The sequence below is a fragment of the Camelus ferus genome, chromosome 7, assembly GCF_009834535.1.
Source record: "Camelus ferus isolate YT-003-E chromosome 7, BCGSAC_Cfer_1.0, whole genome shotgun sequence".
NCBI classification, from domain to species: domain Eukaryota; kingdom Metazoa; phylum Chordata; class Mammalia; order Artiodactyla; family Camelidae; genus Camelus; species Camelus ferus.
In genome coordinates, this window is record NC_045702.1 from 2,308,130 (window position 1) to 2,323,886 (window position 15,757).

Below are 15,757 nucleotides of genomic sequence, written 5' to 3' on the forward strand. Positions count from 1 at the left end.
GGCCACCTTCCACCTGACATCCGCAGGTACACTCAGTTCATCTCCCAGGAACCCTCACCCAGAGCAAGGGCCAGGCTTGAGAGAAAGAATGACTTACCCATGGAAACTGGGTTAAAATGGAAGGAAAACAGCTTCGACTTTAATCACTACGCATTTTCAGATTCTTATTTATACCTGAGGAACTGATCAGACCCACTGACCTCTGATACATCACTTCCTTCTCAGTCTGCTTCCCCCCAGACCAGCCTCTTTTCTCGCTTTCTTTCTTCCTTAAAGGACTGGCTTCGCATCCTTGCTGCGGGAGAGCAGTGGTAAGGATACGGGCCACCTCTAGGTCAGTCGCGTTTTTGTCCGTGAGGCAGGGGTGTGTCTGTGTGGAGCGAGGCTCCTGTAAGAAGACGGCCCCCTCCACCCCGCAGGCGACCCTTCTGCCAGCGTGGCTGGAAGCACAGTGGTGCCGGGCGGAAAGCGGGCCTGGCTCCGCGGCGGAGCACCTGCTGTCAGAGGCGAGCCCCTCCTCACAGGTGAGAAAGGTGGTCTCCGAGGCGAAGCGGGAGTGCTGCCCGCCTGGACCTGAGGGCAGACACAGCCCGGGCCCCGGCCGGGGGCAGCCCGGCCTCGGCAGCGGGTGGGAAGCGGGTCGGGGGCACCTGGGCTGCTTCTCCTCTTTGACAATGTTTGGGGTGGGGGCATTGCCTTATTTTTTAAAATATTTTCAAAATAGACCACGAATTATGAGCAATTTGCAGCAACACGAGGAACCCTGAGGACCCCTAAAATGGAAAGTGGACACAGGTGTGCACGGCAGAGCAGGGAAGTCCAGGGCGAAGGCAGAAGGCAGGCCAGGCGACTGAGCTTCTCCGTGCCCGGTGTTACAGTCAGTGTCATACAAATTCCCTTTGAAAACCGTAAACAATTATTTGTGATGCTTTAAAAATTTAAAAAGAGAATGTGAAATCCCCTACTTCCAACAAAACACAGTGACGCTGTCTGCTTGGTCAGCTCAGACTCAGGAGGCCACGGAACGCAAGGAAGACAAGCAGTCACCCTGACCTTCAAATGCGCCCATCGACTGGACAGCTGTTGGAGGCCAAGGGCCGACCAGGGCGGGGCCCGGGGATGAAGCGCTGTCCCGGGGAAAGATGACCCTGTCCTCCAAGGAGCGGGCCCAGCGCTCTCGCCCCCGCAGGGTGGGACGTGGCGGGAGAAAATAAAAGCTACAGAACAGAAGCGGAAACGAGAAGATGTTTTATTAACACATCTTTCAAATTACAACACAGTTCAAAGCACAGTTTTCAGCACGGAATCACACACATGATACACACAAGGGTACATTTGTTCATGTCCTGTAACATGTCACAACTGCTCTTCACAAATGTTCCTGATGGCGCTGTCACAGTGATTAGAGCAAAGGGAAGAGCGGGGAACACAAGGCACAGCGCTTCCCGCACACGTACGCGGCGTGTGTTTGGCAGAAAACAGGAAGTAGATCAACCCAGCAGAGAGCAATTCACCATCTCCCACTTCTGAACTCGCAACGCACCGCCCACAAACCGCGTGGACTCCAGTCAGGGCGCCTAGCACTAAGGTTAGGAAGGTCACAGTCAGCCAGCGCAACAAGGTCAAACGGGCCGGCGCGTCCCAGCGCAGTAAGGCGCTGCGCTAACCTGAACTCATGCAAGGGAGCTCCTGCAAAAGGAAGGTGAGAACAGAGGGCGGTTAGAGGCTGAGGGACGCAGCTCCCACGGAGCGCCACTCCTGGGCAGACTGCAAAACAACAGAGTCCAGATGTCACTGTCTCCAACCAAAGGCCTGGAGGGACAAACCAGCAGTAAAACCTGTCAAAGCAAAGCTTTAGAAGTCGCCGCGCTGTGGCCGCGGCAGACGTGACCGGCAGCCCCGAGTGCAGCTGTGAGCGTTGACGCTGGACAGAGCAGCTGGAGCAGCCATCACCGCCCCAGGAGGAGTGGGAGGAGAGAAGGGACCCCAGGGAAGGACAGGGGAAGAAGGCAGGCCTCTGGGGGCGGGGGGGGGGGGGGGAGGCTCGTGGGGAAGGCCCAGGGAAGGAAGGAGGGTGTGGGAGCCGGGCTGGCGGCCCAGCCACTCAGCAGCAGGAGCAGGACGGGGCTGGGAACGCCCAGCAAAGGGAACTAGCTCCAAAATGAAAAAGAAAAAAATCAGATTTTGGACCATGTTGCTGGTGAACCTGAAAATTAAACAGTGGAATGAAAGCCTCAGAGTTAAAATCCTCACAGAGGAAAAACAATTCTGGATCCCATGCCTGTGAAAAGCAAAGCTGAATCATAAAAACAAGTGATTATTGGCTCTTCAGTCAACAGTATAAGCGTGTTGTGCACGTGTTGTTTTAAGACCTAGAGTTATATACTCTGAGACGGCGCTGCGGGTGCACAAAATTCAAACAGTCCTTCAAAAATCACGTTCCACTACGTGCCCTTAAAATGAAAAAGAGTTTAAAAGAAAATCACGCTGAAAGAAGGTTAAGAGACCCACGTCCCAGAGTCTACTAAACTACTACATACAGAATGTATTAAAGCAGGACAGCTGTCTGTCCACTCAGTGGAAAATACTAAAAGTTAAAAACTACATGATGTTTCCTTTTTAAAGGGCCTATATTCTTCTACATACCTTCCAAAATTAGTGAAATAAAACACATCAAAACACCCACATGAAGACCTTTTTACATTTTTGTCTATTAGAAGTAAAAGAAAGTAGCAACTTTTCAATAAAAACACCCGTCCTGCCTGCCCATCTTAATGGAAAGATTTCCTACCAAAACATGGCACAGAAAAGAGAGTTTAGATTTTTTAAACATTCTCCAGAAAGGGCAGGTTACACGTGTAAACCAACGGTCCTTCCCAGCCACACGCTGGAGAAGAAGGTACCCCTGGATCCAATATGAATCAGTGAGTCTTGTTTGGTTCTAGCATGTAAAACCACGGGCACTTTAAAATGAGGGAAATTAAGTAGGTTGCAAAAAAACCTTACACAAAATCCTTAGGATTCAGGAGTAGATCAAGGCTGACCGCCTTTGGAGAGTTCATAGTCACCAACGTCCAAAGCAACACTTCACTCAGTTTTAAAAACAGTTGAAAGGTTAACTGAAATGCTCACTAAATACAATAAAATCGCTAAACTTTCCCTCTAACCCACGTGAGCGCCTGCATCTCCTCTGTCGGGGGTGGGAGGTATCAACACCCTCCCTCTGCTAATTAAGGTTAATCCCCTTGAGAGAAATGTCACTTAAAAACCTGTGAAGAATCAGCAATACCTTTCAGCCCCCCACCCCTACACAAACAAAGGACGAGGCGCAGGGCTGCGGGGGCGGCGCTCGCCTGCCTGAAGTGAAGCAGCTCTACCCTGCGGACAGGCGCGGCCGGCTGGCCCGAAGCCACCTGCCGAGGGCAACAGGCCCTACGCGGTTCTGGACCACCGGGCACGCTGTCTTTCCGGGGAGCTAAGGGAGGGAAGCAAGGGGGTCTCGAGGGCTCCACAGCCCCCAGGAACAGCCCCGGGAGCTCTGCACACCGACCTCCACCAAAACCTGACTTCTCTGTAGGGTCCCTGTCAGTCACAAGCACACTGAGCTTACCTTCAGTTAAACAACAAAGAAATAAAATTCAAAACAAAAAACAAAAACAAAAAACAGAACAAAACAAAAACCACAAGCCAAAAGAAAAAAAAAAAAGAAAGGAAGTGTTCGGTTCCCAACACAAAGCCGGCCTTGGGTCTCATCCGCCCTCCGCACCAGCTGCGGGGCCTCCTCTGTCCGAGGTCCACACTCCACCGGGCCCCCATCCTCCTGCCAGTGGCGTCCCGCAGACATCTACCGAGGCCACCGTGTGCCCACCCGCCCGCGTGCTTCTCCACTGGGCAGCTGACTGCCCTCCGAAGCCAGCGCGCTGAGGGCAGCTCGCTACCGACACCGACTCCTGGCACCCCCTTCGCTCTCCACCACTGCTCCTCGCCCACCTCCACTGCTCCTTCCCCTTCACCCTGGACACCTCTCCCAGCCTCCTTCTAGCAACAAGGCCTACTTGCATAATTCAGCAAAATGCTCTTTAAAAAAAAAAAGACCCCTCGGTGCAGGATCTAAGCTGTCACCATGCAAACACACTACAGAATGAAGCATAAATAATCGTTTATCCAGGACCTTTACAATCATGAGAAGGAACCCAGATGAGGAAGAGTTATGATGAAGCCCCTCCCCCCACCCTCCCCTCCCCCTCCCCGGGGGGAGAGGGTGCAGGCACCTCCCTAGGATGCTGCCTGTCCCCAAAGGGGGACCCTCAACATTTCTTCTGGAAAAAGGAGAGATTTCCCCTAGAAGACTATCAACGTAAGGACTTAACAGATGTGGCCAGACCAACGGTAATGCAAGGTTATGCCCAGAGAATCAGCTAGGTGAACTCACATTACAGCATAAAATCAAAACAAGATAATGCAGAAAGAAAAAGTAACTCAGCTGCATATAACCACCTACAGTATCTGCCTCATGAGACAGACTGGTATCTACTGGCTTCTTGAATTTGGGAACAAATAATACACAGGTCAGGATAAATGTATTGACTTACTACCATCTTTATAAAAATCGAATATACACACAAACACATCAACAATTACGGAACTGTGTCCATTAAACTCTGATAAGACAACACAAAAGAACTAACAAATTGCTAAGATGTTGCTGAATTGAAAGCATTTCCAATAACATTTTAATTTTAAAAGGTCCATATTTACACAGTATGTTAAATGCTTCTGCATCTCATTTTAAATGCATGATAAATAAAGAACAAAGATAATGGTTGCAACAGATCTTCCAAGAGGGTTCAGCTTACGGTGGTCTGACTTCACTGCGAGAAGTGCACCAGAAATGGAAGGAACGTTACTTTCTAATTCTGCTTCTTTCCTTTTCCACAGGTTCCTCCAAGGAAACTAAGCCTTTGTTACCGGTCGCAGCCGGCACTCACAGAGCCCGAGCCCAGGGGCCACGTGCACCAGGGGGCCGACTGCATGGGACATTTCTACACAGGCCTTTCTGAAAGGCCCAGTTTGACTTCGATGCTCTTTCAAAAACATACCAAGAGAAAGCTTGCTCGTGTGTGTGGACGGTTACAGAACACACGCGTCCCAGGGCGCCCATGTCACACTCGGACAATGCCAAGAGCAGACCTGGAAGTGGCCAGGAGGTCTGCCTTGAGCAGCGGGGCCCAGACAGGACGGGCTCCTTATCACAGACTAGAAAGAAGCACGTCTGAATGGCTACTCTCAGAGACAACGTGCGACTTTTCGATTTCAAAGCCACAGCACACTCAGACAGCTTCAGAAGGTGGTAAAAATTTGTCAGTCATTTGATCGCATCATTAAGTCCTCAATGGGGAAAGAAGTCCGTTAACTGCGAGCCCTGCTGCTGCCCAGAGTGGGCAAGTGGCCTGGGTCCCTCCTAACTAAAGCCTACAGGCCACTCCACTCGGCATCTCCATGCCACTCTCCGCGGACGGAGCCAAAGAAACGACGCTTTTCACTCTAGAGGCATCTGCACGCACCCATGGGAACGGGGAACCGCGGCCGCGCGGGCCAAGCAGCCGAGGAAGGTGCCCCGCGCTGACCATCGGTCAGCTCGCTGAGCATCTGGAGGCAGGGATGGCACACGACACTGTCCTCCGAGGGTTAGTCGGGGGCTTTCTGGAACCCGGGTGGCCAGGCACCTCAGTGGGAGGGTGTTCCAGCACGTTCTACGAGTGCCTACAGCTTCCTGAGGCAGAAATCTTCAGAAGAGCAACCACCGACAGCCACCTCCACTTGCCAGGCCCACGCTAGGCACACAATGCCGTTCTGGAATCAAGGCTACAGATAGTCTCACAGGGTCTAAAATACTCTCCTCTAGCTCCGGCAAATTAATTTCACACAGTCACACAAAACTTCAACTGTGAACATAAGACACGAGTCCACAAGACCTGTGTCTCAGCTCCCATGAGAAGGCCGAGAGACAGGGACGCCTGCTGCGGACAGCTTCTGGTCACATCCGGCCCTCAACAGGCTCACCAGAGGCACTCGGTGAGAAGAGGCTTGTCTTTCCCTTCATTCTGTTAATAAATCGGCCATGAAATCTTAGATATAAAATATAGCTTAAAAGGCTGAGTATGCCCCAGTATCGTTTGCTCAAATAGTTTAGGTCCACTTTAGAATAAATCCAAAATAGTGAAACTCTTTCACGAGCAGAAATACAATAAGGCACTTTTTTCCAGTGTTTGCCCAGAACGGATTTTACTAAGATGGCTCTACGGGGAGGGAGTGTCTCACCTGGAGGCGCCTAACCAGAGCTCACGCAGGTTCACCCGCGATACAGACTCCCTTCGCTACGGCTGCTCTCACGCCACACGCTGCGGACAGCACCCCGCCAGCACAAACGCCACCCGGCTCCTGGGTCCACTGAAGGACAGCACGGCCCCTGCTCAAAGGCCTTCCAAAAAAAGAGAAAGCTAACCTAAGCAGTGCTAACCAGGTCCCCAGAGAATGTTCCATGTGTCACAGAGCTAGTGACGTGCATGTGCAAAGAGGGGAAACCCAACAGGTCCGTTAGCACTTGGGGCTGTCCCCCCCCCTCACCTGGCAGGTGCGCGGCGCGGCTGGCCTAGGAGGGGGCCCGGCCAGGGCAGCAAACAAGCGCGCCCCCCACCCCTGCTCTAAGCCCGGGCACGTGGTGGCCCTGCCAGCACTTCCGCCTCATTCGGAAAGAGTGTAAAAAGGGGTGTTCCTTTCGGAACTAGGAACGTAAGTTGGTGCTTTTGGAATATTTACAAGAAGCAGAATCTGCCACACAATTGGCACCACTCCCAACCACCCTCATACCCTGCTTTCCAGGATATGCAACTGTCAATCATAATGACCCGAATTTTAATCTACGTTTTTACAAGAGCCTTTGAGGGCTTTCTTAGAAGGTAACACAAGTGAAGCTTGGCTGAGAAAATGCTTGTCTAGCCTGCACTGAAGATAAGTGCAACCATTATCAAATATTCTTTGCTGTGAGAAATACTGAGAATTCGTGACGTTAATGCTCGTTCCTGAACCTAAGCCACTGAAATCGACCACACAGTAAGGTCACAAAGAACAATGTCGACATGCACTGTAAGCACTTTGAAAACAAAAGAGAACGAGAACTGTAGTTCTTTGTGGTGACAACAGACTTCGAAGCAATCTAACACCAGCTCCAGTCTACCACGGCCCGAAAGTTCAGCTCTTCTGGAACCAGCGCTGGGCCGTCGGGCGCTCCGGGCAAGTCACGCAGGACTGAGGACGGAGAGGCCTAGGCTCGTGGGGACTCTGCGCCGGCAGCTTCCATGAAGAAATTCCACCATGTGTGTGCAGCGTTAAGGTCAGCCTCTCCTGCCAGAAATCACTCAACAATCAGCGCCACATTTATGTGGGACAAATCTATCATATGCCTGTGGAAATTTAAAGAAACAAGGACCATTAAGCTAACTCAGCACACAGCAGTCAGCTCCACGGCAGGAGAAAGCGAAGGCAGAACGGGGCCCTGACGAACAGAACCCATTACATAAAACGCAGACTGACGGGAAGGCCGACATCCAAGCAAGGGGCAACCACCCGCGTCACAGAAGGACGCACGCCCGTCTCCACGCCCTCTGCCCGCACCCCGGCGTCTCCGCAGTGACAGGCAGGAACCCGGACGCGTGACGCAACAGCACTTTGGCAGAGGGCAGGCCACAGGCAGAGGCTCTCCCGCCTCCACCCCGCGTCTGCACCAGGGCACGCACGGCTACCTGTGGAATTTCTGCTGAAATGCTAACGCATGGGCTGGTTCCTTGAACTTGGCGATGGCTTTCCGCTGCTGGGGAAGCATCTGTAAACTCTAAAGAGAAGACAACAGAGAAATAGGTTAAAAGCAAAAAAAGACCAAATAATGTTCATCAGATTGAATGTAACATTCGGGTCCAGGCTGACACCTGGATCACTAAAACTAATTCAACCTCCCTGCCAGTTTTTCTTACCCGCCCACGTAATCTGCCCAAAACCAGAGCTTCACTGGGCCGCTGCCCCGAGCAGCACTTCTGCCCTGCAAGCCTGGCCCAGCAGCCACCCAGTCTTCTCTCTAAACCTGCTGTGAGAGGCAGGGCGGGCACCCCTGGAGCGCTACTTTCTCGTCTTCTCCTCCCGTGAGTGTCCACGGGGCCCTCACCTCACTCTTCACAAGAGCAGTGCTCCTCACAAAGGAGGTCCTTTAGCAAGGACCCCACCGCCTGGAGGGGCAGTTACCGCCTGCTGACCGCTGGGGCTGATTCAGCTTGTCAGCCGTGCAGCTGGGCCACAGTGAGGGGCCGCTGTGCCTACGGCAGCCGTCAGCACGATTTGGTCACATTTTGTGCTTAAGTTTGAGTACTAAGTGGCATCTTAAATTAAACCTTTAATAGTTAACCACTGTACAGTAAAAACCAAACGCGTTCATTAAGAAGCTAGATCCAGCCAGTGAAGAGTGCAAGGATGGAGAACTCACAGCTGGTCCTCACACTTGCCCCAGGAGGAGGGACGGCTCTGTCTTCCCTGCGGCCTCGGGAGAACTTGGATTTCTCAGTCACTCCTACCCTCCAGAGTCCGATCTCTCTCAAGCATCTCAGTGACTTGCCATGTGCTTCCGGGGCAATGAGCAAAGTGGCAGGTGGGGCCTTGCCACCACGGGGACGTGCTGGATGGAGCAGCACAGGACTCAGCGCACTCAGTGGTCAGGAGCTGTCTGCTGTGTGTGGGCCTCTGTCTAGTGAAGCAGGACAGTCAGAAAAAACTACTGATGGTAACACACCGCCCTTTAAAAGTGCTCACACATGCGGCCGCTTCCTTTTAAAGCATCTGTCCAAAGGCCTACAGTGAACGCACACAGCCACACATCCAGTCCTTGAAATATGTTCAGAAAAGCAAGAGCATATGAAATAAGTACTCTCCATTTTAATAAACACAGACCCATCAGACAGTCCGGGGCACATCACCCACCAGGACTGGGACCAGGACCACAGGCAGCAGTGAGCAGCGTCTGCCTGTTTTCTGAAAGCGGTGTAGCAGACACCAGATTTTTCCTCTTCTGTCAGATACAAAACCCAGAAGCAGAAGAATTTTCTTGATGATTTCACTTATCATAAGGTTGCCAGGACAAGGAAGGCCCAGTAACCTGGTCTTACTGCTATCAGGTAGCTTCTCCTGCACACAGAGTGAGCCTCAGAGAGTCCTCCTGTGTCACGGGACAGAGATTGTTCTCAGTCCCAAGCTTCCAAGCTTCCGGCCCAGGCCCCCTGCGCTGCAGCCCTGAAGGGCCTCCTGCTGGCGGGCTTGGGGTTGTTTCCCAAGAGCAAACACTGTGCTGCTCGGCCACCAGCCGGGGCGGAGGTGCAGATGAGGGCCGGCCTCGCGGCACAAGCGCGGCCCCAGCAGCGCCAGCCTTTCTTTCTGATCCGACCTCCAGAGGCCCTCGGTGCTCTTTTCTGTCTTCTGGCCACACGGCTGCAGGGCCGCAGGGCACTGGGGGCACCGCAACGCCCCAACGCGACAGTGCCACGCCACGCCACGCCACGCCACGCGGCCAGCACGGTGGCAGCTCTTACCTCAAGAATCAAAAGAATTCACCTAAACTTATTTCGTCCAAAAATATAAAACTGCTCAATTAGGAGCAAACGAGAAACTAATTGCTTATATCATACACTCTACGATTCACAGATGGAATCTGGATTTTGAAAACACCACGCTCTTCCTTGAGAAAAGACACTTCTAGCTCTTACTCCCTTTGGATGATTCCACAATGAAGTGAAGGTGTGAGCTCCCTTCCCGCCACGTGCCACACAGAACAGCAGACCGCTGGACGGAGGGAGAGCTGCTACGTGGTTTGCCCCTCGGGTACCAGTCAGGAGAGCGCCAGCTCCCAATGAGGCTCCCAGCTCAGGGCTGCGCTGGCTCTCAGCAGTCGACGCGGGGAGTGAGAGCTGTCTCAGAGTCTGAGCTCTGCTGCCCTTGACTGACATCTCTGCACCTTTTTTCAAAAATAAACCCTCTTTTCCAAATACGAGACTGAACTGCAGAAACTGGCAACATTCAACTGCTGCCGACCTACCTCAATGATGGGTACTGATGATCACCTTACTGGGAAGAGAGAAAAGATACTTTGCACTAAAAGCTAAAAGGCTTATTATGATGATCACCAACATCACTGTTTTCCACTTTGAAAATATGTACTTCTACCTAAGTCAGGAGCACATTTCCAAATAATTAAATAGTTTAATTCACCCAGAACAGACCAAGAGCTAAGATCTGTCTGAAGTCTGCATGTCACTGTGAGCACCAGCCCCCGGCCCCCCCCCCCAAACAGCAGGGAGGCACACGGACAGACAGGCAGCTCGCCCAAGCCCAGCCGGACTGACTTCTCAGTCTTCAGAGACAAGACATCTCCAGACAGCTTCTGAGAGTGGCTGCGCCACTACCCGCAGCAAAGTGCACGTTAAAACAGCCCTGCGTGCGCATTCCACGATCCCCGTCAGGGCTGTGGTGGGACCGCCTGCCACCGGGCGTGACACAGAAGAAAAGCTCTGACAACCTACGATATAATCTCAGAAAGGTGTCTGTGCTGTTCAGAATCTTGGCCTCTTTTTCGCAATTGGGAAAAGCTCTTCCTCTCTCTAGAAAGAGCCTGTGTTTATGTATACAGATAAATTAAAATGTTATGGGGATTCAGAAAGGATCCTGTAGTCCTGAAAATCAACTAAACCCTCCCCCACTCTGGCCGACAGTGCCCAGTACCGCAGGTTTGCCTGAAGCCAAAATGGTACCGATACTGCGCGGCACTGGCTGCAAACCCTTAGAAACGCCCCCTCTCGGGCCTCACCCCAGGCCTGGCCGGGCCCCTGCGTGGGCCCGGCCTCCCGGGACGGTTTGGGCACCACGCAGGGATGTGCACAAGGCCCCTTCTTCACGTGACGACACCGGACGTGCTGGTGGCAGCGGGGCTCTCCCCGCTGGGTCTCTTCTTCTCGGCCCGGGGCCCTGGCGGTGCCGGCGTCGGGAGCCAGAAGCAGCGAACGGGGGAGCTGCACCAGCCCCAGGGGCAGCCCCCTCCCGCGCCTGCTCACGTCTGCACTGACCATCGCGCTGCACGGCGGCCTCTTTGGACACGGATTCTGTATTTTTCCTGAATTCCAGTGTTTGGGCTTCCTCGAGCCCCAGTCAGAAGCAGTGCTCCTTCTGCTCTGAATCGACTTGAAGACCCTGGGCCGCTTCTCTGCCACCCTAACCTTCCTCTTGTACAAACACCCTGCAGATACCCGGTGTGTGATTATACAGTCTCCTTAAAATCCTCTTTTTCTTTTGGGATTATTTATAGCAGTTTTCAGAAATTCGTGTTGGATCCTCCAAACAACAGTTTTTCCCATTATGGTTCTGGACCATGTGGCCACACCCAGACTTTCTTTAAACACCAAGACATCAGTGTTCAGAAAGTCTACATATGACCACACGCAGTGTTTTCTGTCTTACTGTCCTAAACTTCAAAACAACCAAACTGCTTTCACTCATGATTCCAACCTTCTCCACTGCATCCACAGACATCCCTGGTGGGTTGGAACCAGATGCAGAGTCTCACTGACCCACTTCGCCTTCAGAGAAGGTCAGAAGCTCTGACCTGACCCTCCCTGACATGACTGCCTAAATTAGGGGCCCCTCTCCCTGGGCCCAAGACACTCTCCAGAATGGGGCTCTCCAAGCACCCGGCCCCCGCGAACAGCAGCGTTGGGAGGCTGGCAGACTTGCTGGGCCCCACGCTCCTCCCATCACCAGCCTCAAGGGACCTCCAGGAGGACCCCTGGGAGCACAGGCCGACGCTGCCCGGGCCACTCCCTCGTTGGCCTCGTGTTTCTTTCATCCCCTCTTTTCTGGGTCACGCCAGGAACAATGGAATGGTTACGAGACAACGTTTAAGTTCACGAACGGTCAGGAGGGTCTGATGGAAAAAACCTAGAATCATGAAGGTGAAGTTCTGCCGGAAAGCTGCACACTGAGAACCGGCAAACTCAGGGCTTGACCTAGAGCCTCCTCTCACAGCTGGAGTCTGGCTGAAGGGCCGGTGGCTTCGAGATGAGCTGCCGGGGCCACGCCTGTCACTCGGGCTGGCAGCGCGGCGACCGCCCCCCGGGGCGGCCGGGAGGAGGAGGAGGACGCTGGGGAGCAAGCAGCAGGCGTCGTGACTACTGTTGCTCGAGGCTAGTGCCTGTCTTTCAGGTTCAGCGGTGATCACGCAGGGAACTACTTTTGTTTTTACACCATGGCGTTTCATCTATCATAACAAAGTTTCTTCTTAACAGCTCAGGCAAAAGCCCTCAAAGGGGAATACAGGTAATTAAGCAAAGGGGCTTGGAAGCTACAACTACCTTACCTCCTAACCCGAGGAGCTGCCCTGGCTTCAGGCTTTCAGAGCGGAGCTGCCAGGGCTGCCCCCGGGAGGAGGCCACACCCGTGGGAACATGTGCCCACCCTAACAGAAACCAGCCTCCTGCAGCCCCGCCCCCGCCTGCCCCCCTTCCCTCAGAGCAAGACCCACCTACCCTTGGTGGGACCTTCTGACTCATCGGACGGCTCTGCTCGCGGGTACCAGGTGGGTCTTACTCTCACTGCACCCTCTCACCGGAAACTCTTGGACACGCTGCCATCTTTTCTTGTGTGATTTCTAGCTCTGGTTATAACATTTCCACAAAATCTCATTATTTTATTAAAAAATGTATTTAAAAAAAATTTGGGGGGTAACTAGGTTTACTTTTAGTTATTATTTTTGGCTAAAATTTCATCATTCTTCCTTATTCTGTAAATGAGTCTATGGACAAATGTCTTTGGACCCTCTGGAGAGGTTTATGACGAGTTTAGGGACAAGCGTATTAACCTGAGAGCGACGTGGCGCCTCCTTGCCGCCTGCCGCCACAACGGAAGCAGCAGAGTGACACGGGGTCACCACAACAGCCTAAAATTAAAAGGCCCGAAGGCGCCAGAGTCCCTCCCAGCGCAGACACCACCACTGCTGTGACGCTAAGTGACCACGAGGGGGTGCCAGAGCCCAGACCACGCGGAGGCTTAGTGTGCCCTCTGCTTCCTCAGATGGGGGGGGGGGGCCTGGGTCTCCAGCACCGTCCCATTAAACCATAATGGAGTCTTGTTACAAATGTCTTTAAAAAACTGATACGTATCAGTGTCACCCTTAGCCATCTAACGCTGGCGGGAGCTTGTTCTATGTTTGTTCCCCAGTTAAGACACTCGGCATCGTATGAACGCAGTGTTTAGAGATCCGTAAACGCCTGTCAAAACCGTCCCACGGGGCTCAGACAGGCAAGGAAGGAGGCCCTGCTCCACGCCCGGCTGGACGGGCAAGGTCCCCCAGAGCGGCACCGCCCCTCCCCTCACGTGAAGGGGGCCTGAGGGTACGCAGAGAGCACCGCTCTCATTTTCCCATCTTCCTCTCTAAATAAACAAACCCTGAGCGCCTGGGGTTGTCTTCGCTTGGCTTTAAGTGCGCTCAAACTTGATTTAACACAATGACCTCTAATCCTTCTTTTCCAAAATCGGGGAGGGAAAAGGCAAATGGGAAGAATAAAGGCAGAATCAAAATTCCACTTTTAGGGTGGATAAAACCAAGGTGAGGTGGTTTAGCAATGGCTCCAGGCTGACTTTTGCAGTGCGGTCACTGAGCCTCACTCAGCACTCTGAGAAGCAAACAGCATTGCCACTCAGATGTCGATCTTGAAAATTCAATCACATTCAAGGAGGCTCAAGACAGTTATCGAGACTACACATGAGGAAGCAAAGCCGAGACAACTAGCAGGTCACGTGTGGAAAGCAAAGTGCTATCACTTCCCACCTGAACAGAGACCCCAGGAAGGGACTGCAGCATGAGCCTGCACAGAGGACAGACGAGGCTCTGGGTCTTCACCTCGAGACTCACCGCTAAACTGACTGCGATCTGACCCCAAATTTTCAACAACCATTTGTTTGAGAGTGTCAGCTCAGGATAACCGTATTTTAAAGCATCTAAAGTTCTCCAGCGTCAGTCCTGTGTTACGACTGTGTGAGAACAGCTATCTCTGAACATAAGCTTCAGGCTTCTGATGACTGATAAGCTGTTTCTGACCACACCGCTGGGAAACCGACTCTACTACAAACAGAAGCCACAATGCCTGGTTAACCTTTCATTACTACACACAGATGGACACTAAACCTAACCACCTCTCTAGGAATCCAAGGATGAAGGCAGAAACAGTTAACTTAAATAAAGAAATCACCTCCGAAGGGCTTTCGTCTATACCTCACTCTTGTTAACAACTACCAGTAGATGAAGATTTAAAACAAAAATTAATTACTTATATCAATTCTAGGTTTCCCCATTCACTCAGGAAGCAAGAGGCTATAACAAATTCTTGAAAGAAAGCACTCTGTGTGCTCTCTGTGCACTTTTTACTCAGAAATCTAACGTTTACACTCCACATCCCACGACTGGCCTCAACCCTGTTTCCAAAGTGCTCCCCCGCAGCCCCGGCTCCTGGCATGAGAGGGAGGAGTGTGGTGCTGGCAGCTGTGAATGGGGCCAGAGGTGAGGGCTCTGGGACACGCTGCTCAAGGAGAGCCAGGCCAGCCTGCTTCACTGGGGTGCCCCCAGGACTCTAGAAGCTGGAACCCTCAGGGATTTCAGTGGGAATTTTTGTTTACAGCCCAAATGGAGATCCACTTGTAGCCAGCTCAATAGAGGTCTTTCGCCATTTAGAATTAAACAGTTTTAAAATTAAGACACCAAAATATTGTCCACATTATTTCACATTTGTCAAGTTTAAGGCAAGTTCCACAGGTGTTAACACGTGGGGCTGTCTCTAGAAATTAAGGTCAAGAAGGCTAAATACTTTGAAATGACTACACACAAAACAAGGGTGTGATAAAACAAAAAAACTGCATGTCCGAGTGCAATTGGGACCTTTAGGATAATTTGAGGATTTCAAAGGATAATTTGTTCAAAATAAATATTTCATAAAAGTTTCTGAGCACCTGAAAATTTCCAAAAAAATCTTACTCTAAGGCAAAAGTTCTGACATCAAGTGTGTGCAGTAGATAAAATATTTGTCTTTCTTCTCAAGAGTATCATTTTAAAATGAAGTAACCAACACAAAAGGATTTTAAATGAAACTGACTCTGGGAAGGACAGGGGCAGGGACAGAACGTGCCCCGAGTGACCCACCTGAATGGGCCCCACCGACATCAGCAGGCTCTTCAGCTGGACGTCAGTAGTGGAGGAAGAAAGCCCTTCCACAGACACGACGCAGGGCTGAGGCTTGCACTCCACCACCCGCAGGTTCTGCTTATTCGGCATCAGGCGGCCCCGGCCCATCGCACCGGCCATTCCTCGGCCTCGGCCGTGCATGATGACCTGGCAACAACAAGCGTCACTGTTCAGCCGGGAGTCTGGGGGCAGCAGAACACACCCGCACACGCACAGACAGACACAGGGCCCCCCGAGCGGCGTGGGGAACTACAGTCAGCAGCTTCCCTGTGATGGAAAAGAATGTGCGTGTGTCTGTGTGCTTGCATAGTTTTTAAATGAATCACTGTGCTGTGCACTGGAAACTAACGCAACATTGTAAATCAACTACACTTCAACTTTTTTAAAAGGTAGCTATTCAAGTTACAAGCTTCGGAGTTTCTTTCACAGTTACTAAGA

At 52.1% G+C, this 15,757-nt stretch overlaps 1 protein-coding gene across 1 annotated transcript in view; it reads right to left on the minus strand.

Annotated features, from left to right (window-relative positions):
* Positions 1–1,227: 1,227 nt before the first annotated feature.
* RBM33 (RNA binding motif protein 33) overlaps positions 1,228–15,757 on the minus strand; it is a 103,217-nt gene continuing 88,687 nt past the window's right edge. Inside the window, 3 exon segments of the mRNA XM_032483021.1 lie at positions 1,228–7,463; positions 7,803–7,891; positions 15,278–15,466. Of these exon segments, the coding sequence (XP_032338912.1) occupies positions 7,415–7,463; positions 7,803–7,891; positions 15,278–15,466 (327 nt within the window). The 3' untranslated portion in view covers positions 1,228–7,414.